We start from the raw sequence: 14,734 nt of genomic DNA, 5'->3' as shown, positions 1-14,734 counted from the left end.
CAGCGGCCGGCGCCGGTACCGCAGCGGTCCCGGGACCGTAGGCGGAGCCGCCCAGCAGACTACATTTCCCAGCAGCCCCCGCGCCCAGCGGTCTCGCGAGACCCGCAGCGCTCGCCGGGATCCGTAGTCCGTCGGTTGGGGCGGGGGGGGGGGAAGGTGACGGGCGGGGCCTTGCGCGCGGGGTCTGCCGGGAGTTGTAGTCCGAGGGGGCGGAGACTCGCCTTCCCAGCGTGCCTCGCGCCGAGCCCGCGCTCCTACCCTGCTCGCGCGCTCTCGGTCGCGCTCCCCGGGGTCTCCTCAGCGCGGCGGCGGCGGCGGCGGCGGCGGGGGGGGGCGGCGGCGGCGGCGGCGGCTCCGACCATGTCGGGCGAGGAGGAGGCGGCCGAGCTCACCATCGCCGAGGACCTGGTGGTGACCAAGTACAAGATGGGGGGGGACATCGCCAACCGTGAGTGCGGGCCGCGGTCGGGCGGGGGGGGGGGGGGCCGGCGGGGAGGGGGCACCGGGCCTGGGCCTTGGGCGGTGGTGGCCGGTGAGGCGGGGAGGGGGGGGGGGGACGGACGGAACACAAACACACATACACGGGTGAGGGGAGCGGCGGGCGGCGGCGGGCGCGGGGCGGGCGGCGAGGCCTGGGCCCCCTCTCCCGTTAACGGCCGTCTCCGCACGCCGGTGGAGGGGGGGCGTGGGGCGGGCGCCCGTTGCCCTGGAGGGGGGCGGGGGCTCCCCGGTTCCCCCCGGCCTCGGCCCCGCGTGGCGGCCGCTGTCGGCACGTGGCCTCGGCGCCCCACGTGCACCGGTGGCGCGGGGCGGGGGGGGGGGCAGGGCCTGCCGTTCCCCCCCCCCCCCCCCCCGCCGCCGCCCCGGCCGCTCTCTCACCCGCGGGGGGAGCCGGGACCGGGGCCCGGGCAGGCGGGGCCGGCCACATCCTGCCCGGGGCTGCCCCCGCTCCGCTCTTTTGTTCGGGGCTGCAGCGCGCCCCGCCGGGGGCCGAGCCCCGCGGTGGGTGGTGGGGCCGGGAGCGGGACGAGACCCCCCGGGAGCGGGGGCAGCGCCGGGCTCGGCCTTGGCAGCGCCTTTCCCCGGCGGGGAGTCCCGGCCTGCCCGGGGGAAGCTTCCCGGCACCGGCTGGGGATACGCGGCGTTCTCCCCTAAAACTTTGCCTCTCGCCGCGTTTGATTTCCTTTTTGTTGTTATTTTTTTTAAACGCTTATTTTTGCTGTCTCATTAACGGTGGTCAGCTGCCCCTCGAGAAGGGTGACAGCTGTTCAGAGAGCTAACTGGACCGGTTCTATGAGGCCTTCCCGGCGTCACAAACAGCCTCGGTAGTGGCGTGTCCCACACGAATTGTTGCTGACTTCGACGCTTCTTTTTAAGTCATGTTTCCTGACGGTAACTTGGGATGCAGCTCAGGAGAGAGATGTGGGGCCGAGAGCCACAATGACGTGGGTTCCCCTTCGGGAAGGAATGTCACCGCTTTGGCTTCTCGGTCTGCTGGGAAAACTGGATTTAACGGCGTGCCCCAAGTTTGGCTGTGTGGAGGGGCCACCTCCCTTCCCACGGGGGAAAGGCAGCTCCATTGAAGCGTTTCTTCTCCCTCATGGGTGCTGTGAGTGTGTCTGGGAAAAGCAAACACAGAACTGTGGCAAAAAGTTGAAAATGCCTCAGGTTCTTGTCGGAGCGAGGTGCCTTTAATGATATGAAGTGCTTTTAATTCCCTAAACAAAGCGCCGTGGAAGGCCAGAGTACGATTAGTAGGTGTTCCTTGATCAGTGCTATCACACTGTCTGCTTGGTTTTGTTCGAATGCTCTGATGAGCCCAGCTCTCCGTTTATCTTTGTGCTGTGTTTGTTTTCACGTTTCCTATCCTCGCCTCTCTGTGTCCTGCCATCCACTGAATGTCTCTTTATCAGAGTTTTATCTGTACTTAAAAACATTCCCAATTCATCATTATTCGTGGTACACAGGTGACCAAAGGGATCTGAAATTTAATTTGTCACGCAGGTGAAAGACTTCAGGTTTTTCCTCAGTGTCAAAGAAATTATGAAAACCCGTCTGCTTGTAAACATCCCCTTCAGCCCTTCCAAAATATTTATTGCTGTTCTACCTAGAACAGGCGCCATCGGTTACAGAAACTCCCTCCAAGAGAGGCATTTCACAAAACAGCCTCTTGTAAAAACAATGTGCTCACAGAACAAGGAGAAACTGAGAGGATACCTTTTACCCCAGGATTCAAAAACCTTCCAGAGTGAGCTTTATGACTCCCCTTAAAGTGTTCCAGTGGAGAGAGGAGGAGGAAGGGGACGTAGCAGCTCAGGGTTCCGCCGGTGACAGCCAGAGCACCTCAGCCCCCGGACTGGTGGGGCGGCCATCGGGATGTGGCTCCTCCAGCAGCCCCTGGGCCCTGGTGTCACCATCGAGATGTGCTTGTGAACGTCACGCTGCAGCATTTCAACCAAAGCTGCCGCTTTAACGCTCCCTTCCCCCCTTATGCTGTAAAGCACGAGGCACGCTGTCATCTACGGCAGAGCCAAATCGCTGCTGGGACTGGCGGGCACTAGAATAGGCCAAAAGTGGGTGCGGGCAGCAAAACTTCCTCGAAGCTGCTGCGCGGAGCAAGGCGTGTGGAATTCCTTGTGTCGGGCAGCGCACAGGCAGCTGCCGGCAGTGCTGGGCTGGAGCAGGAGCACGTGGGTTACCTTTAAAACACGTTTCTGCAGAGTAAGGGACTAACATAACTGGCTCTGCTGCGCCGCTGCCAGCTCTTGTGCCCAGCAGAGTCTTTCAGCTGCTCCATACCTCTGGTCCCTCACGTCCGCAGCAGCGGCCCCTGTTCCTTTGATGTGCTGCGAGTCCCGTCTCCCGAGTAATTTCCAAACCTGTTTCTGTAGCTCTGACTTCTCCAGAAAGAATGTGGGAGAGCGGTGTTGCTGCTTGGCTGCTTTGGTTGACAGACCTCGGTCTGCGCACGCAGGTGGCTTCACCTGCACAAGCCCCAACGAACGTTCGTTTGCTCATGCTCTCTGAAAACGTTCTCAAAAACAAAACAAAAACTAAAGTGGGATTTCTGCCTATCCACAGTCCTTTCGGTGGAGAGCCGAGTCCAGACTCTGGTTCTCTCTTAGAAAGCAAACACATCCTTCTGCCACGGTGCCCTGTGGTGAGCACTGGTGTTGGGTTTAAGGCTGTTTATTGTTAACGTGCTACAACAGCTCTGTGTCTGTGTTTGAATTAAGGGGTCCTGCGGGCGGTGGTCGAAGCGGCGAACTCCGGAGCATCGGTTCTCTGCCTGTGCGAGAAGGGAGATGCCATGATCATGGAAGAGACTGGCAAGATTTTCAAAAAGGAAAAAGAAATGAAAAAAGGTGAGGCATGCTCCAAAGATATTTTCAGCATTGCCATGTTTCCTGGTCCCTTTGGGTGGCTGGTGTGAATGGGCAAGAGCGCAGAAAGCACCGCTGTGCTAATTAGCGTAAGAAACAGTTTGCTGTTCCCAGAAGGCTGATTTGAACCCAAATCCTCCTGCCCTGCCCTGCTGGTAAGCATCACAGATGAGCCTCAGGTTCTAATTTTAGTGCACCCTGTCATCCCCACTGAAATGAGAGTTACTTTGGACAGCAGTGTCCTTCCTTCAGGAAGACCTGCGACATGGTTATCACTGGTCTGTAGTTGCTGTGGAAATGGTGTGACACTCGAGTGTCACCCAGAGCTCCCCGCGTTCTGCTCTGGAAACCTGAGGTCAATTTTGGAGGTGGCTCACCACCTAGGATGTATAACTGACAGTTGCCTGGGCAAAAGAAGAGCTGGTGCAGGAGCAGACCACACACTGTGTTCCTCCTGGCTTTTTGGCTAGTGACTTGTGTAATGGGGCATTTTGCAGCACTTCAGAAACTGAAATTCTGAGTGACACACCACGCTGGCGGGGCTCTTCCCTGTGCTGGCTGTAAGTCTGCATGATTTCATGGAGTATTTTTTTTTTTTCCCTTTACAGGTATTGCTTTCCCAACAAGTATATCAGTAAATAACTGTGTCTGTCACTTCTCCCCCCTGAAGAGTGACCAAGACTACATCCTCAAAGACGGAGACTTGGTCAAAATGTAAGCGTCTGGTTATACTTCTTGTGAGTTTAGCGTTGCCATCTGGGCTTTGCTTTCTAATCCTACTCGGTGTGTTAAATACTTCCTCAGCGTGGCTAATTAAAGAATCTAATAGCGAGTCAATTGAAGTGCTTGAAACATGCTTGAGTCTTCTGGTACTTGTAGAAGTCACACAAGTTCCCTGAGCCGTGACGCCCCACCTGTAATTAACTCTCTTTGTGTTACAGTGACTTGGGAGTCCACGTCGATGGCTTCATAGCGAATGTAGCACACAGTTTTGTCATAGACGCCTCAAAGGTAGGTTTGTAATGGAGTGGTGCCTCTTGCTGCTGCTGCTCTACATGCAGTCGAGAGGAGAGATTAAAAAGCTGATGTTTGGGTGCCTCCGGTTCCAAAGGCGGCGGCAGCAGCGCAGGGCCTCGGAGGGGCGTCTGCTCCATTTCGCAAAAGCGCCGCAGGTCTGGTGTCACAGCAGTGACAGAGTGAAAACATCCCTTCCCTAAAAATTACTCGGTCTTCTGGAAAATGAGGCCTTACTGTTTCAACATGTACAATTTTGCAAGGCTACAAATAATTTGAGACCATCCACGTGTGTGGCGCTGCAGTGAGGTTTTGCATGCAGAGTGGGGCTGTAGGGCGGACTGGGCAGACTGGTTTTGCTGCCCCCTCTACTGGCTGAGGCACAGGGAGCCGAGCGCCACGCTGCTGAGAGCCTCTGCCTTCACCTTTGCAAACTGAGCAAAGGGACGACTTGTTGTTCGGACCCTGAAACGTAGTCCCTGCTGCCCACTTTTCCTGCCTGGACTTTTCCCGCTCGGGGTTGACTGCAGTGTGCAGCCCCAGCACGTGTTGCTGAGGACACCACCGTGGCATGTGTCGTTTGGTCGGGCCTTTTGGAAGTGACGCTAAGCCAGGCGTGAATTACTGTTGTGTGTGTCAAGCTGTCACGTAAGCTCAGAACAAATTTTCACATGTAGTCTTGGGAGGAGGATGGTGCTGTGGGCCTTGGGAATGGTTTTCCTCCAGTGGCTGTGTCTGAGCAACTTGATGGGGAGAGGCCAGAAAAGTCTTCTGAAGTTTACTGAAATCTTCCCAGTCTGTATTTCTGGCTACAGGAGAGTCTTGTTCCGTTTTCAGTCTTTGACAATGATGTGCTTGTACTAGGGTGTCTCTGAAACTCATGACAGCCAGTTTGGTTGTGGCTGATGCCCATCTGCTCTTTTAATGGAGGAGAGACTAGTGATCGAGCTGTGGAGACAGAAGCCTTTCCACCTCTGAGCTAGATTTCCCTGTCTGCTCAGGGGAGGGTGTCTGGTTAGATGAGAATCTCCCTCTGTGGACACTCAGAACAGTGTCTGATAATAAAAAGGAAAGGAATGTACCTCAAAAAGCCTCTATTTTTCTGTTCTTCCAGGAAAACCCTGTGTCAGGCCGTAAAGCTGATGTCATCAAGGCAGCTCATCTCTGTGCTGAAGCTGCTCTGCGCTTGGTAAAGCCTGGAAACCAGGTGAGTGACTGATATGGGGGAAAGCGTGTCCGGGCGAGGAGCTGGAGTACAGGCACTGCTTGTGCCACGCTTCGCGCGTAGAAATAAAAGCGGGTGACCTTGCCGGGGAAGGATTGCCCAGCGATGCGGGGAATCTGGAAGCAGCTGCCTGCAGACAACTGAGCCGCTGCTGGGGGTGAACACCGGCCCGCTGGGGGGGCTGGCAGCAGCAGCTCTGTGGCAGCTTGTGCGACGGTGGCTTTGCGGAGAAGCCCCGGGCGCTCCCGCTCGCTGGTCCTTCCCCCGCTGAAGACGGCTGGGGACGCACGGCGACTCCGCCGAACAGCACTGCCTTACATCTCCCACTTGGGCCTCTCCCTCGCCGGGTGCGTGGGCGCCTCAGTGCCGCAGGCGATCCCCCTTTGTCGCTGGGTTCCTATTCCAGACGTACGTGTGTGTCGCTCTTGGTTCCCAGCATAGTCCCCTAAAGGGACGGCTGGTGTGAGGGCACGGCATGCAGTGCGGCAGGCTGAGCTGACCTCCCGTTCCGTGTCGCTTTTGTTGATGCAGGATTAAAAATGGAAGCCTGGCACTGTCTCTCCTTTTTTTTTGAAGGTGTTAGAGCACCAGTCGGTTAGAAAACCTGCCTGTTTCATCACAGAACAGTCAAGTTAAAACAAACTTGTCAGGCTTGTGGCTTGAATTTTGTATCTTTAATGTGTTTTCATTTGTCCTTCATCCAGAACACACAAGTGACAGACGCGTGGAACAAAATAGCCCACTCGTTTCACTGCACGCCAATTGAAGGTAAGGATGAGGTGGCGACGGTTTAGTGGCACGTTAAATCCTGAGTTGCCCTACTCAAATTCTTCAAATGTTTAATAACTACAAGTCTTAGATACGCCATCTTTAAATGCAACAGCCTTTGCTAAAAAAATCCCCTAAAAACTCCCGAGATTCTTCTTCCTCCCTCTTTTTTTTTTTTTTTTTTTAAACTTTTAAAGATGTGTTAATCTAGGAACAATAGACGCAGGCTTCTGTGGCTGGTAGGTAGAGAGCCCTGGCTTGTGGACCTCCTGCTGACCTTGGGCAAATGGCCTGGCTCTTTGCTTTCATACTTGACCACTCAAAGTTAAAACCCCTTTAGCAAATACGTGACAGAGCTCATCTGTAATGCAAGAGCCCCTGCAAAAGGAGCCCATAGATGCTCAGGGTATGTAATTTCCTTCCAACTCTAAACTGATTCACGTTCTCCTTGCAGCGCTGATAGCGGGTGAGTGGGAAGGCGCTGGGATAGCTTCTGGTAGAATTGAGACCACTGGCTTCTTGTCTGAAGGGTGGCGAGAGAGCTTAGCCTGACACTTGGCACATACAGATGCTTTTCTCCTAGTCGGTGACATCACTGTCAAATGGTTCTTTCAGCCACAATTACATCGGTCCATTATTAGTTAAATTTCCTGAAATACTGTCAAGCTGGCTCGTTCTCTTTGCTCGCCTTAGCCCGGCCGTGGAACATCGGTTCCCTGTTCCTTGTGTGGGATGGCTTTGTGGGTCTCCTCAATGCTTTGCTCCTTTCTCTGTGAAAAAACATGGCATCAGCTGCAGTGAGGAGGCGGCCGCTCACACTGTCAAGGGAGTTTAAGCAGCCACTGTTTTGGAAACAGTCAAGTGCCGTAATTATCTAGGCACTGGCAGCAGCATAAGGCCCCGGTTGATGAAAACAAACGGAGTTGTTGGCGGCTGGGGTTGTGCTTTCCCTTCCCGCCAGCGGCAGCCGTCCTTCCTGGCTGGAGACGTGCGCCTGTCCCCGCTGGCTGGGGGAGCGGAGCAGGAGCAGCCGCAGGTGCCTCTTCCTGACCTTTGGTTTGAAGGTGAACTATAGCACAGAAGGGAAAAGCAAAGCAAACCCCCCCCCACACACACACACAAGATACCCTCTGAGTGCTGTGCAGCTGAGGCACTGGGGAAGGGACTGAAAATTTCCATTAAGCTGACATTCGGCATCTTCAAAAACCCCCCGGGGGTCCGTCGCACGTGCCTGCGGGTTCCCTGCCAGCCCGTTGCAGCCCACGGGTGTGGGGCACGAGCCTCGCAGAGAAGTGGCAGTACCTGCAAGGGCTCGGCAGCCGCCGTGCCGCTCGCGGGAACCTGCAGCTCCTCCGTGCTGGCGAGGAAGCGTTGCTGAAGCCAGGGTGGGCTTTTGGGGAGCGCCGTGCCTGCGCTGGAGCATTTAACGGCCCACAACAGAGGGAAACTGAGGAAGCGCTAACGCTGACGATGGTTTGCTTTACTGCTCTCTCTGAGGGCTGCAGTCCCGGGCCCCGGAGTGTTAATAATACAAGTCAGTGCGTAGCTGGTTTGCAGCTCAGAGGTGTTAATGGATTCTCTTATCGCGGCAGGGATGCTGTCGCACCAGCTGAAACAGCATGTGATCGATGGAGAGAAAACAATCATCCAGAACCCTACAGACCAGCAAAAGTGAGCATCACCTCTGGGGTTGCTGCTTCCAGCAGCATTTGGGAGGGGTGTGACTAGGTCCAGAGCAGTGACCCCGTTTCTCCCTGCAGTTTCAAGGGGGGGGTGTAGCAGGTGTGTTTAACTGGGCAATAGACTGCTCCCCATGTGGCCTCTTTCTTGAAGTTTCCGACCCAGTACAGCAAATCTGTAGCTTGTTAGCCCGTGTAATCTGTAGCTTGTTAGCTATGGCTCTGTGTTTGGGGGTTGTTCTGAGAAAGGCTGGAAGTCACTGACATGAGGCTCCTCCTGGCACCTGCGAGTGTTCCTGGTTTCTGTCCAGTTTCTCCAAGGAGTCTGCTGGAGGCTGCCAGCAAAATAACCAACTGTTGCTAGTTGTAGCGGTGGATGCTCATTCACCAGGAGCTATGCCAAGGCCTATCATTTGTCTCGCAGAAGCTGCCAGGAGCCCACTGGATGGTGATCGCTGTCAAGAGCATCTCGGGATGGTTCTGAACCTAATGAGCTGGATATGTCATTCCGCTCTGTTCCAGCAGCTCCTTTCCCTCAGGGTTGGGCCTCATGCTGAATATTTAGAGCTCAGTGGCTTTAAATCCAGCACTTGGACTGTAAGTTCTCAGGTGTGATGGGGCTCCTGCCCTGCCTAGGATGTGACCACAAGTTCAGAGAGCTGGTGCTGACTATCTGTGAGACCTCCCACCCTCTACTGGGGATGGAGCTACTGGTCATGGGCAGGAGGAGCGCTGGCTTGTCATTGTTTTTCTCTGCTGGCCTGTCACTGATCAGTTCTGCTGCCTGGCATCTTCAACTTCTGTGTCTTACGTGCCAGCTTTTGCTCTTCTGGTCAGGGACCTGGTCACTGTAGCACTGCTTTGTGCTCGTAGGCCTTCCCTGGCTAGGCCCAGTGTGGGCTGGTTTGAGGTACTGTGGCTGTGTAGGAGGTTTTGTCTTCTCTGTTTACCATTCTTTGATTCACCAAACATTTTTTCATCCAGGAAGGACCATGAAAAAGCAGAATTTGAGGTCCATGAAGTTTACGCTGTTGATGTTCTTGTCAGCAGTGGAGAGGGAAAGGTGAGTCCAGTGCTTCTTGGCCTGCTGTTCCTCTGTGCGTGTCGTCAAAGCACCCGTGTTTCAGGAGTCATCCTCATCAGGTGGTGCAAGCAGCCACATCCCTGTGAGTGTCAGTTCCAGCCAGGGAATACTTGTTGCCTGGGTGTCACTGCGTCTTTTTGGGTGGAGCTTTTTCCATCCAGAAAGTTGAGATGCACCTTTAGTGTCGGTATAAATGTCCCAGCACGTGCAGGCGGGTGGCTAATCGGGCTGAGGAAGTGCTGCACTGCTTTCCTGGGCTCTCACCGCTGTTTGCATTTTTCAGGCAAAGGATGCTGGACAGAGAACTACAATTTACAAAAGGGACCCCTCCAAACAGTATGGCTTGAAGATGAAAACCTCCCGTGCCTTTTTCAGCGAGGTGGAGAGGCGCTTTGATACTATGCCATTTACTCTCAGGTATTTGCTCTTATTCATGGCTTCCCAGCGTGTTCAGAGCTGGATGCTTTGCGTGAGCTTACAACCCATGCTGACAGCAAAACTGACTTGCTTTCACTGTCCTGTTGCAGAGGAGGTGCCAGCCTTTGCTGCTTTACGTTGGGGTTTGCTGTATTTGAGCCTAGGAGTGGGTGTAGGAAGGATGTCACAGGCTTAAGCAGGAATCCCAGGCAGAGCCTGGGGATTTGAGAATCTCCTGTGCCTCATGTGGCAGGTGGGGAGCTGGGAATTGCATTTAAAATAAAACAGAGAGGGGTGAAAGCAGTGTCAGGGTGCAGTGTGCAGAGGCGAGGCAGTTCCAAACAAATAAGTCATGTACTCAGTCATTTGACAGGATCTTTTAATCCTTAAATCTACTTGCCTTTTCCTTTCTCTGGAGGTAACAGTTCACCCAGCAGTTGCCCGTTCTCGCCATCTGCTCTGTCACTGCACCATGGAGCTGCCAGGGCGAGGGGGACACAAGTGAATAAAGTCTCCAGCCTGACCCTGGGGGCAATTCTGAAACCTGCAGGGTGGAATCTGGCTTCTAGGAAAGGGCCCGGGCTCAAGTGTGGCTCTGTCTCCTCTGCAGGGCATTTGAGGATGAGAAGAAGGCCAGGATGGGGGTGGTGGAATGCGCCAAACACGAGCTGCTCCAGCCTTTCAATGTCCTCTACGAAAAGGAAGGTGAGTGCTGGCGGTGGGAGGTCAGAGCTGCGTGTGGACGGGCGCTCGGCAGACAACTGTCGGTCGCTTCCGGAGTCTGGTGAGACCGGTGCTGACCCTGTCGCTGTATAAATACCAGAGATGCACTTCAAGGTCCCTGGGATTTATCCTCCAGGAAACTCGCTACCCGTTGGCCTCTGGATCCTATTTTGGAATCATTCCAGTGATGAGATGAAGTTTTTTGTGGAGTAATTTCCTGGGCAGGAGGGGAGGTTGATGGCTGAGGCTCTCTGGTTTGCTTACGGAGCAGGCCGGTGGGGTGGTGCTGAAGGATTCGTTTTGCCCTGGCCAGGGCAGGTTTAAGAAATTCCTGTGAGAGGGTTTTTAGCAGTGACAGTGTGGAAAAGGCATAGGAATCAAACAAAATAAAGTCTGTTTGGAAATATCTGCTCAGATACCTGGTGGATTGGATACACGGGGGCTGGGGTGTAGTAACACCCATTTCTGTCTTGCCAGGAGAGTTTGTTGCACAGTTCAAATTCACAGTGCTTTTAATGCCCAACGGTCCAATGAGGATAACCAGCGGCCCCTTTGAGCCGGAACTCTACAAGTCAGAGTTTGAGGTGCAAGACGGAGAACTGAAGGTTGGTTTAAAAATAATAATAATTATAAATAGATCTAGCACGCTGCATGGGTCACCCTGTGTTTGCATCCCTCGGGGTGGAGGTGAGAAGTAAAATCCAGAAGACTCTGCAGGGGAGGGGCTGAGGCGTGAACTTAGAACGGGAAAGATTTGCTGAAGACCAGGTTGGGCCCCGATCTCCTGCATCAAGCACCAGCTCTCGTGGCTTGATAACGACACGTGGCCCGAGGAGTGGGTGAGAAGCCTCCCCAGCTGGCTCCAAGGCCTCATACCTCGGCAGGGCGTGAGGCTGTGGCATTCCCCATCTATCACTGCCCGTTAGGACTTACCACCGTTCCTTCGGTGGCTGGCGGTGCTCGTTCTGCTTCAAAGGCGTTTCCCTTTATCTGCTGTCAAAAAAAAAAAAAAAGGAGTAAAAGGAGTCAGCTTTCTAGCTTATGCTTCCTTCCTGTCTCCAGGCCCTTCTACAAAGTTCTGCAAGCCGGAAGACCCAGAAAAAGAAGAAAAAGAAGGTAATTTGGCCACGTTTTGTGGGGATTAGTGGCACGTTCTCTCTTGCAATCGGCAGCGCCCTAATGTTACCCAGGCCCTGCGTGGTCGTGTTTTGGGCTCGCCTCCCAGCCCACCTGAAAGCATCCCCGGTGTTCCCCTGGCTCGGGATGGGGCCCCCTCTTGGTCCCTCGAGGGGGCTGCGTCGTACCTGCTGCCAGCGTTGTGGCCGTGCCTGGTCCCCGAGCGAGCCCCGGTCTGACCGGCGCCGTGGGTTTGTTTCCACAGGCCTCCAAGAACGCAGAGAACGCCACCACGGGAGAGACGGCGGAAGAGAACGAGGCTGGCGACTGAGTCCCTCCATTAGCGCCCAATTCACACACACTCTTGCCCCTTTTCCCCAAAAAAACAGAAGCAAAATAATCTAGCACTGTTTGTCTCTTACGACCAAACAACAAACAGTCTGGACTTCCCACTGACTACAACCAGCTCCTATTGACTTTGCCAATGAGGGAGGATTCTCTCAGCCACTTCAGACTACTTAAAAAAGAAAGCAGAAAAATAAAATCAGGAGTAAAAGCTAGTCTATATCCACTCTTTCTAACCCTTTATACGACCCATATTTGTTGAAGAGGTGAACAACTAAGCCCATCCCAGTGAGAGGGAGTGTAGAGAGCCCACCTGCTTTCTTCCTCCTCCCTTTTTTTTGATTTCTCCCTTTGCAGATTTTCTTGGAGGAAAAAAAAAAAAAAAACAAACCCAAACCAAACAAACAGCTGATTACGCCCGAGGAAAAGTGCCCTGTGTTTAGTGATATGGTACGCGTGGACGGTGTAAGGTGATCTGCCTCGCTGCACTGTCTCGGCTCCTGGCTGCGTAGGCATTCCTCGCCATTACCTTGGGGCAGAGGATTCCTCACTTTTAGCCTCTAGATTGTACATTTATAATTGGGAAAAATGGCAAATTTTATGTCCCCTGTGAAACCGTAGACTGTTCAGTCTGCTCCGTTCTGTCTCTGCCTTGATCTACGTATAAACGCTCTATTTTTTACTATGCCGCTGTGGCGAGATCATTTTTAAATCGACTGTCCAACTTGCTCGGAAGCAGATGCCATTCCCCACCACCTGACAGCTCTGCGGAGGGGCCGGCGAGCTGCCTGCAGTGGATTTTAATTCCCTGGTGTCCTGGGGAGTTTTATTCTTCCCTGTGGCTGGTTTCCATGGCCCGTGAGCATGTTCCGCTCTCTCACGTGTGTTGGTGGCTCTTGGAAGGGTCTCCCGTCCGCTCCTCTGGCGAGAGGAGGGAAATGCTACAGGAGTTGTCGGACTCAGGCTAGAGTCTGGCTAGGGGTATTGCTCTTTTATAGTAAGTTGGGTTTTTTTTAAAAAAAAAAAAGAAAAAAAAAGAAAAAAGCCGATGGAATTACATGTAGTTGAATGTGAGGTTTTTTTCTTTGCCAATACATGCCGACTGGCTCTCTGGTTATTCCCCTGCTGTAGCTGAATTTGGGAAAAACTCTCGCCTTTAAAAACACTCCCGGGCATCTCCGCAGGCACCGTGCTTCCTTGTCAAGATCTGGGTTTTCCATCCCGAACTCCACACGTGCAAATATTACCAAAGTCAATAAAAGAGAATAAATTGATGCGCTTTTTTTTTTTTTTTTTTCCTGAATTTTTCCATCTTTGCTCCTGTTCTCAAACTCTTCCGGCGGGGCCCTGGGGCAGTCGCAGAGCCGAGGGGCCGGGGATGGACGCGGGGTCCTCACCCAGCGCTGGCTGGAGCTGCTGGTGTCTGCTCTGGGCAGCTCAGACGTCTTAACCCTGACCTTGAGGGGGGAAAAAAAAAAGCACCTTGCTCCCCAGGAGAAACGTTAGCGTTTTTAAGCAATACTCTGCCCTCTGTGGAAGAAGGGTAGAGCTAATCTTTCTCATAGTCCACGATCAGATTTATAAACCACCGAGACTTGCTGGAGGTTTATTTAATTTTCTTTTTTTAGAGAAAAAAAAGCAATCAAACCTGTACCTCTTGATACAAGAAACAAAAATCCCGTTATTAGAAAATTTTGATGAGCAGAAACTCCCAAGAACAACTCTCTGACTTTTTTTTTTTTTTTTTTTGAATAAACTTAACTGTTGAACTCTCTCGGCCGGCGGAACGGCTCGGCGCTGTGGGGCGGCGGGGACACCCCCTGCCCCCCTCCGGGCCCGGGGTTGCGCAAAATGGCCGCCGGCGGGCGGACTACAGCTCCCGTGATGGCCCGGGGGCGGGGACTACAGCTCCCGTCGTGCTCCGCGCCGCGGGGGGGGGTGGGAACACGGTCGTCACCCTATAAATAGGCCCCGGCGGGCACTCGGGCCCCTCTCGGCTGCCGCTGCCGCCATCTTGCGGGCCCCGCCGCCGTTCGCCTGCATCCGCCGCCATCCGCCGCCCCCGCCGCCGTCCGCCCGCCGGGACTGAGCGCGGCGCCTCCGTGCCGCCATGAGGGCTAAGGTGAGCGGCGGGGGGGGTCGCAGGGGCTGCCGATGGAGCCTTATTCCATCCCCCGTCCCGTCCCCCCCCCCCCCCGGGAGGACCCCGGTAACGGCGAGGCGGGCGGGGATGGGACCCCGGGGGGGGGGGGTGTGGGGTGGTGAGAGGTGTCCCGGGGGGGCTCTGTCGCACCGGGACGTGGGGAGCGGCTGGGGGGGGGGGGAAGGTCGGGGACACGGAAGGGGAGGGCGAGGTCGGGGGTCTCCGGTTGTCAGCGGGGATGGCGGGGACACACCGGGACCCCCAGGTACCGGCACTAACGGCGGTTTGTCCCCTCTCCCGCAGTGGCGCAAGAAGCGAATGCGCAGGTACGTGGGGTCCCCACGGGGAGCGGTGTGTGGGGGGGGGGGGACACCGGGCCCCGGCCGCCGACGCGTCCCGGGGCCTGAGCGCCGGTGTCTCCCCCCAGACTGAAGCGCAAGAGGAGGAAGATGAGGCAGAGGTCCAAGTAGGCCCCGCCGCGGAGCCGCCGCCGCCGCCGGGGACACGTCCCGGTGCCGCGGGGAGGAGGGGGCCCCGTGCTGCGGGGCGGGGGGGGGGGGGACCCGCTGCGCCGGGCCGGGTGTGCGCTTCGCGGTGGTCGTTGTGCCGCGAATAAAGCTGTTGGTATTGGAACGCGGTGTGGTGTCTCCGGGAGCAGCGGGGACCGGGGCGGGGGCGGAATCCACCGGGGGAGGGAGGGAGGGAGGGGACGGGATCCTCCGGTACCGGGGGGCGGGGAGAGAATCCAGCGGTCAGCGGAGAGGTGGGACGCCGTTACCGGGGATGGGGTGGGAGGTGGGGGGGGGCCAGGCCGGGCCCCGTGCTGGCGGAACGAAC

The 14,734-nt window shown here is 55.4% G+C and overlaps 1 protein-coding gene and 1 long non-coding RNA gene across 2 annotated transcripts; both read left to right on the top strand.

The window, feature by feature from the left end:
- Positions 1–259: 259 nt before the first annotated feature.
- PA2G4 (proliferation-associated 2G4) lies at positions 260–13,028 on the top strand. Its single transcript, XM_032992478.2, has 13 exons — positions 260–448; positions 3,237–3,365; positions 3,992–4,097; positions 4,325–4,394; positions 5,512–5,604; positions 6,327–6,390; positions 7,983–8,061; positions 9,054–9,132; positions 9,437–9,570; positions 10,181–10,275; positions 10,771–10,898; positions 11,356–11,409; positions 11,675–13,028. Exons 1-13 carry the CDS (start codon positions 361–363, stop codon positions 11,738–11,740), a joined length of 1,185 nt encoding a protein of 394 aa, XP_032848369.2. The 5' UTR covers positions 260–360; the 3' UTR covers positions 11,741–13,028.
- A 704-nt stretch (positions 13,029–13,732) lies between these two features.
- LOC116963599 lies at positions 13,733–14,530 on the top strand. The gene is made up of 3 exons (XR_006165656.1): positions 13,733–13,876; positions 14,201–14,223; positions 14,325–14,530. It is a non-coding gene; the product is annotated as an uncharacterized LOC116963599 (long non-coding RNA).
- The last annotated feature ends 204 nt before the right edge of the window (positions 14,531–14,734 follow it).

Source organism: Tyto alba, unplaced genomic scaffold (genome assembly GCF_018691265.1).
Source record: "Tyto alba isolate M040663 unplaced genomic scaffold, T.alba_DEE_v4.0 Super-Scaffold_23, whole genome shotgun sequence".
In the NCBI taxonomy this organism is placed as follows: Eukaryota; Metazoa; Chordata; class Aves; order Strigiformes; family Tytonidae; genus Tyto; species Tyto alba.
The sequence above is the reverse complement of the archived record's forward strand: the minus strand, read 5'-3'. Positions and strand labels throughout refer to the sequence as shown.

Bases quoted from the DNA above. Each gene is read 5' to 3' on its own strand.
- PA2G4 (XM_032992478.2), top strand. From the start codon at position 361: ATGTCGGGCGAGGAGGAGGCGGCCGAGCTCACCATCGCCGAGGACCTG. The intron at 449-3,236 runs GTGAGTGCGGGC...GTTTGAATTAAG, and splicing joins GGGGGGGGACATCGCCAACC to GGGTCCTGCGGGCGGTGGTC. The intron at 8,062-9,053 runs GTGAGCATCACC...TTTTTCATCCAG, and splicing joins AACCCTACAGACCAGCAAAA to GAAGGACCATGAAAAAGCAG.